At 48.7% G+C, this 7389-nt stretch overlaps 1 protein-coding gene across 1 annotated transcript; it reads right to left on the bottom strand.

Moving 5' to 3' along the window:
- Positions 1-1492: 1492 nt before the first annotated feature.
- Positions 1493-6613, bottom strand: LOC109303386 (DLA class II histocompatibility antigen, DR-1 beta chain-like). The gene is made up of 5 exons (XM_019525601.1): positions 6433-6613; positions 5928-6194; positions 4599-4880; positions 4304-4414; positions 1493-2912 (listed from the first exon to the last, which is right to left on the bottom strand). Exons 1-5 carry the CDS (start codon positions 6527-6529, stop codon positions 2824-2826), a joined length of 846 nt encoding a protein of 281 aa, XP_019381146.1. The 5' UTR covers positions 6530-6613; the 3' UTR covers positions 1493-2823.
- Between the last annotated feature and the right edge of the window lie 776 nt (positions 6614-7389).

Below are 7389 nucleotides of genomic sequence, written 5' to 3'. Positions count from 1 at the left end.
TATGGCAACTGTGCTCATCTTGTAACATCCCTGTCCTCTGGAATCCAAGGCAATAATTACAGCAATTTGTAGATAATTATTTGTTAATTAAAAACAGGCTTGCTGGGTACAGTTACCAATTTCCTCCACTAGCTTTCATACAGCCATGCAGAGAGCCACCAGGGGACTGAAGATTTCATAAAATCAGCCACTTGTTTGGTTCAAAAGGGATGCTGATGGGTTATAGGGCCTCTCTCTCTACACCGCCGCAGGATTGATTCATTATCCCTTGACATCCCAAATTGGTGGATGCCTAGGTTTCCCCGAATATAGTATTTCCAATGAAGGTGGTTACACCATCCCTCTTAACAGTTTGTTTCACCAGCTAATTTAATTAATTATGCACATCCTGGTTCATCACCATTGGCACTTCCCTTTTTTTTCTCATGCCCTTGTGTGACAAGATATTTAGCAGAATTCACAGATTTGTTGGAATCTGACAGGGTGACTCCACAAGTGCTTCGGCTTTGGCCTCAAATGCTTGACCTCTGGGCTTCTAGCCACTCACCCCAGTGTCCACACCACTAGAGCCAGGTACCATTGGCACTTATGTAGTGCTAATTGCAGGAGGTGATCTAAGGGCTGGGACCTTCAATAAGGAGTCCTATTCATCTGATCTCAGTGGAACTGCTCAAGCCAAGCACCACACCTAGAAGGCTTTTCAAGCTCACGACCTAAGTGACATACCAAGATTTCAAGTCCTGTGATCCCTAGATGTGATATGGGCTCCTACCGTATATATGCCACTCCCCACTCCCCTCCACTTTCTGCTAGGTTTAATGCTGCTTTCCAAAGGCACCGCTGGGTTTTATTTGGTGCTGCTTCACTGCTGAAACACAGCATACCATAGGCACCAGCTTTTATTTTTGCCAGGGGGGAGGACCTAAGATGATGGACATGTGGAAAGGTTTACACATTTCAGGTGACATCCCCCTTCCTGAGGGGGGCCAGGGCCCTTGGGCCCCCTTGTACTCAGCACCTGTGCAGCCTACCTCAGGCCTGAAATCAGGGTTTTGCTTACCAAACAGGAATAGAAATAGTTCAGAGATTATTTTTAAATAAAATGTCATATTATATAATATATGACATATATAATAGCATATGACATATATATAATATATTATATAATACAATTTATGTATATATATAATATATATATAAAAAAATATAAAGGCACTGAAATGTTCCCCTGCCATTCCTGGAATACCAAAGGCAGTCAGATCTGATGGTGACAAACCACAGCATCAACCCTATAGAAGTTCATACCCACCAGAACAAGCACTGAAAATCGAACCTAGTGTAACCCGGGTACCCCAAAGGGTGTGCCCTATTCTCAGTCAGATGGGACAGGTAGGCAGGAGGGGGATGCCAGAATTTCGAGCAGATCCCTCTTTCCTCTATACAGTTAGCCCAAGCCCAAAGTTCTTAACTATATACAATTTATTGAATTACCAACATATATAAATATTTATATATATAACTCTTTAAGATAGATATAATTACAGATATAGATACAAATATGCATATAAAGGTCTGTTAACTGGAGGAAGTCAGCCTTAGGGAGGGCATTCGGGTAAGTACCTGTGCCTCAGGCCCAGATGAGGGGTGGATCCCAGGAGAGTCAATCCAGCAAGTTTATAGCACAAGTGGGTTAGCTAATAAAGACATCCTTACAGAGCCCATTATACAGAATTAATACACCCAACTATTTATAACACCAACAATAAAAATAGATACCAAATAGGAAACATAACTAGACCAGATATTAGATGCACCCTATCTGGGTTCCAACCACTAGGTCCCTCAAATGGGATAGGGTCTTCTCCCCCTGGGCCCACTCCCCCAGGGTCCCTTGCCCGGGGGCGCCTCCACCAATGTTCCACCAATCCAAAGTGTCCTTCTCCAAGCCGGGCTGGCCAAGCAAAAGCAGTGAGCCTGCCACACTAGTTATAAACAAGAGAGGAAGCAGATAAGCTGCCTCCTTCCCCTATCGATCATGAGAGCATTGCCAGAACGAAACAGCTGCAGCAGTGAGAACAACCCACGCAGCACAGCAAAAGGGAAACTACATTTTCTCTGTGTTATTACTTTCATGGGTTGTTCAGCACACGGGGCCAGCTTTGCCCCCTTCATTTGCCTCGCAACCTGGCTTTCACACATCACATAAGAGCTGGGCAGCCACATCCCAGTTAGCCAAAGTGTCTGGGTGTCGTGATATACAGAATTGCAAATCTGCTTCAGCAGCACAGAAATCTACCAAAGAGCTGAGATTAAACACCAAGTTAAAGAGTATAATTAATTAACTCGGTTATTCAGTTTTTTTTTCTGGAATGTAAATAAATCATTCCAAGTACAAAATATGTAATCCTTTCCTTTAAACATGTATTTATTGCTCTCCTTCCTAGCCAAGTGGATGACTTGTTGGTAGTGCCTGGCTGTCCATACTCATCTTCATGAGCAGGACCCAGTCTACTCTGCCCCATGAGTGCATGAAATCAGCTCCTGGGATAACCCCAGGTCTTGTAAACAGTTTGTTCCTTTCCCTTCAAGTCACAGTTCCTCTAATGGTTCATTTGGATGCACTGGTTGCGGTAGTGCTGGGATGGGGGCAGGGTGCAAGGCAGGAGAAATTCAACTGCTGAGGGCTTTGCAGGGATGGCCATTCCCCCAGCTGGAGTTAGCACCGTATCAACCTTTGCAAGAGCACGGAGAAAAGAGGCACTGTTGGGAAAGGCCCAGCAGCTGAGGGTCACGTGCTTTGGAGGACCATCAAGCCATGAAGTCTTAGCTGCAGTCTTCAAGCAGATGGGTTGTAGAGATGCCACTTTGCATACCAGCATCCCTCGATTGTGCAGCAGCTGGCCACAGGCAACCTGCAGGGAGAAAGGAGAACTGCCTTGAGATGGGTATGGAGACAGAATTGTCCTCTCCAGGGTTCAGGGCAGCCCAGTAACTCTTCCTGGGAACTTCAGAGATGGGAAATACTTGACCAGGATTCAGGATGTTTTGCTACTCGGGTAATCTCCTACTCTACCCAACTCGGAAGGGCAAAACCTTCCTCCCACCTCCCCCTGCCCTTTGAATCTGTGAACTTATGAAGGGTCTGGAGCCCTCAGGTAGGGAGATAAGGGGAGATAAGGCAGAGATCGTGGGCCCAGGAGAAGAGGGATACTGACTCCAACAACCTCCACACGGCTCCTGTCTCTAGTTTTTTGGAGCATTGAGCTGAAGTGCTTGGACGGGAAGGGAGCATTGAATGGGCTGAGGAAGGAAAAGTGATATTACATGGAATCTGAACAATGGAGCATCCCGAAGAAACGAAAGAAACATGCCCAGAACCATGAGGGTCATAAACTTCTCCAAGACCGTTTCAGGCTGGACACAAGGAAGAACTTCTTTACTGTCCAAGCCCCCAAGGCCTGGAAGAGGCTGCCCCAGAGGTGGTGCAAGCACCTACTCTGGACTCCTTTAAGAGGCAATTGGATGCTTATCTTGCTGGGATCCTGTGACCTCAGCTGACTTCCTGCCCCTGGGGCAGGGGGCTGGACTCAATGGTCTTCCGAGGTCCCTTCCAGCCCTAATGTCTATGAATCTGTGGTTCCCATTGGGTCGAATCTCCAACTCCTGGTACTCTTAATTTACTGGGAAACTCCAGTGTTTGGGACCTGTTGCCCTAAGGCAGCAGCTCTCAACCTTTTCCATACCAGGCCTCCCTATTTTGACACTGGTCTCCATCCAGTCAGTACCCCATGCCATCAAATAATACAAGATGAGTGAGGAAGTAATGACCTCCTGATACATGGCTGCAGCCCTGAGCTCTCAAGCTGAAAGCCCATCTCCTGGGGTGAAAAAGAGCTAAGATTCAAGAATGTAAGATTGTTTGCTGACGAAAAGAGAGACACCTTATCCTGACATAAGGTGAAGGAAGCTTATGGTGGATACATCCTACAACAGGATTTGAACCAATCGTTTATTTGCTGTCATAGTTCATTTCTGGGGAACAGGTTAAAAGACAAGATAAAGGTATTTACATGAGAACGAAGCAGGCAAGGGACAGAATGATTTGTTGCTCATTCAGCAAGCCAAAACTTGGTTCATCTCAGGGGCTGTTTGTTCACAACCTAAAAAACCTGAATGGACCCTTGGAACTTGAGCAAATGGTTTCGGTAGCTCTAATTTTAGTAAAACCTTAATGGTTTTAGTACCATCCTGCCCCGGCCCCACCATGGATGTGTTTTGCCTGCTTTACTCATGAGCTACTCACCTTCCCCATTCTTCAGGTAGAAGACAAGCCCCATCACGATGACGATCAACCCCAGTATCAGGCTGACAATTCCCACGATCATTTTGCTCTTGGCAGAGTAAGTCTGTACTTCTGTCACAAAACAAGAGCCCCAAGAGTTAGGCCTCAGCTCTCCCTTTAATACCCTGTCTGTTATATCCACGTGCATGAGGAAGCAGGTCTGCTTCCTACTTCAGACCAGCCCCTGATGGTCCCCACAGAGCTGGGAGTTTCCCCAGGGGGATCCTTAGGGAGTCCCCCAGTTTCAGACTCTTACCCCACTGCAAGATCATGGGTGTTTGAAGGCTAATATGGTCCACTTGGCAGGCATAGACATCTCCCCTCCGAGGGACCATTTCCAGCTTCACGTGCATTTGGAAGGTCCAGTCGCCATTTGGGAGCAGCTCCCTGGACACAACTTTGCCTGTATGCTCCTGCCCATTTTTGAGCCACTTGACCCCAATATCGGAGGGGTAAAACCTTGTCACAGAGCAAACCAGCAGGTTGGGGGTGTGTGAAGACTCTGTTTTCATGGGGTAAACTTTTATTTTGGGCTTCACTGAGAAAAGAGACAGAGAGAAAAACTTGGTAACATTTTCCTGCTCTAACCCAGCAGACATTGCTCCTAACTGGGTTCATCTATACAAGATGTTGTTTACTGCAGAGTAGACTAATTAGCAGTAAACATCTCATGTCTATATGTGCAGCCCTGTTAGGTTGCAGGAAACTAATAAACTCTGCAGCAAAGTAGTTGTCATAAATACAAGTACAATCCTGCTGTGGAGTTTTTTCCTCTAGCCCCACACTGGAGCACCTTGTGCCCCTGCCAGCCCCTCCGCAGCACATTGAGCCGGGTTGGAGCAGATGTTGTTGGAGAAGCTGGCCAGAAGCCCAGGGGGTCAGTCTGCCAGTCCAGGGCTGTTTTGACCTGGCTCAATGTGCTGCAGTCCCAGGTGCATGTTCAAATCGTGCACCCAGGAGCAATCAACTCCAGAGTTTATTGCTGCATGTTAACAGCACATATAGATGCTATTAGGAAAAGAGCTAAGGGGATCAGGTCAAGTCCATAACATCTGGATTTCTCCTTTGCACCCAACCTGAATCCACCCCCTCCCAGCCACCTTGCCCCCCTACTCTCATCTCCCTTTATCAGGCAAGTGGTGATAACTGTGGTAGATGTTTCCTGTCTCCTTCAGCTCACTCCGAGAGTGGGGTTTTGGGAACCCCATGGGGTACCACTGCCTGAGGGGTGGTAGGCTGGGAAGGTCCCTATATGGAGCTCTAGGCATACTGGCTCCGAGCCTCTCTTGTAGGGCTTCACAGATCACATCCTTCAGTAACTTATTAAGGGAGATTTCCCCTTGAAACTGAAATTTAAACTCTACTACACAAGCCACAAGTGACCTTTTCATTCTGTCCTGAAAAGTCCCATCATCTGCCTCTTTACCCCAAAATCAAGCCCCACCTTTCCCCTTCCCCATATACAAACAGCCGCGCTCATTTGCTCAATTGCTGTGAGGCAGAGAGCTTGCCCAAGCCACCATCAGTTCTCATTTCCAGCTTGCTTCCCCTTGCTTTTCTTACCCCCAACCCTACCCCCACTCACCTTTCCTGTCCATTGCAAGGCTCTTAAACCTCCTGTAGCTATAGCTGCAGAACTTCTCCACCGAAGCCCACAAGAAGCTCAAGTACTCCAGCCTGTTGCGATACTCAGCAATCGGACGTCCCTCCTTTGTGCGGGCCACATAGTAACCCACGTCGCTATCATAGTAGCAGATCTCCTGCCGGCCCCAGATCACCCGCTCCACGTACCTCGCCTGCTGCGTGCCATTCACGTAGTGACACTCGTGATTCTCCTGCAGCAGGAAGTGCTCTGAGAGGAGACAGGGAGAAGATCACGAACCTGTCCCACCCACCTCTGCTGGGGCCTGGGGAGCGCATCGCAAACCCGTCCCACCCGCCTCTGCTGGGGCCTTGCCCAGCCTTGAATGCTCTCATCCCACCTTGGGTTTCTAGCCCCTTGCACTGATTCCTGCATAAATGAAGTTCCAGCCCTAAGCTCAGAGCTGGGCAGCAGGAAAGCTCGTCCCAGCACTAGCAGCTTGGCTCACCTGGAGGTTCGGTGCAATGAGCTTTGTCAAAGCGCAGTGCTATTATCACTATCAGAGCCCCAGTGCAGCTGGCCCCAGCTATCCCTGCAGAAACCATCTCTTCTCAGGAGGGGGAAGTGACAGAGAGCACTGCTGAGAGTGGCAAGGTCTCACTCAAGCCCTTCAGAGGAGGAAGTTCTCTACAAAACCCCAGCCACAAGAGCCTGAGGAAGTTGCCTAACACTAACATTGGGCAGTCCCCAGCCAACAACCCAGTCAGCATCTAGACCAGGCCACATCAGTAGTAACCAGGCAGGAGCAATTTCAGCATCTCTCTTCTAGCTGCATACTTCAGTGAGACCAACCCTGCAAGTTGCACAGGGTCAAGTGCAGTTGCTGCGGAAGAGCCAGCATAGTGCCTTGGGATGCTGTAATTGTGGCTCTGGCCCACTTCCTGCGATGATGTCTCTGGGCCTTGCTCAGAGGCTTGTGAGAAGCCATGACTGTGCCGTGCACGTTGTGCAGCAGGCTGGCAAGGTCTAAAGACCTCCCTCGACATCCTAGAGTTGGCAGCTCTGAGAGGTGAGTGTGTTGCAGAGAGAAACCCATGGGCTCAAGTCAGCTGCATATGCCTGGGTCTCTTACTGACTCCCAGATTTAAAATGCTCCTGGTACCTTCTCCAGCATAAAGGCAATGTTTTCCAGAGCTTTAATACGCAGGGCGCACTTTTTTTCTGAATTAAAATTGGCAGGACACTGTACTCTCGCCCAAAAAGGGGAGCTGGGAAAAGTGGCCGTGGCAACGAGAACGTGGGGTGCAGATGTCCGGTGCCAGCGCAGCTCCCCAGTGGTTGGAAGGTGCATGCACATGGCAGCTGGGGAGTGACACCATGGCACAGGGAAAGCCCTCCTCAGGTGGGGTGGTGTCACGCAGAACCAAGGCAGCAGCCCCTCTGACAGGTCACACAGAGATGCTAC

Source organism: Gavialis gangeticus, unplaced genomic scaffold, assembly GCF_001723915.1.
Source record: "Gavialis gangeticus isolate Ggan-Ray unplaced genomic scaffold, GavGan_comp1, whole genome shotgun sequence".
In the NCBI taxonomy this organism is placed as follows: domain Eukaryota; kingdom Metazoa; phylum Chordata; order Crocodylia; family Gavialidae; genus Gavialis; species Gavialis gangeticus.
The sequence above is the reverse complement of the archived record's forward strand: the minus strand, read 5'-3'. Positions and strand labels throughout refer to the sequence as shown.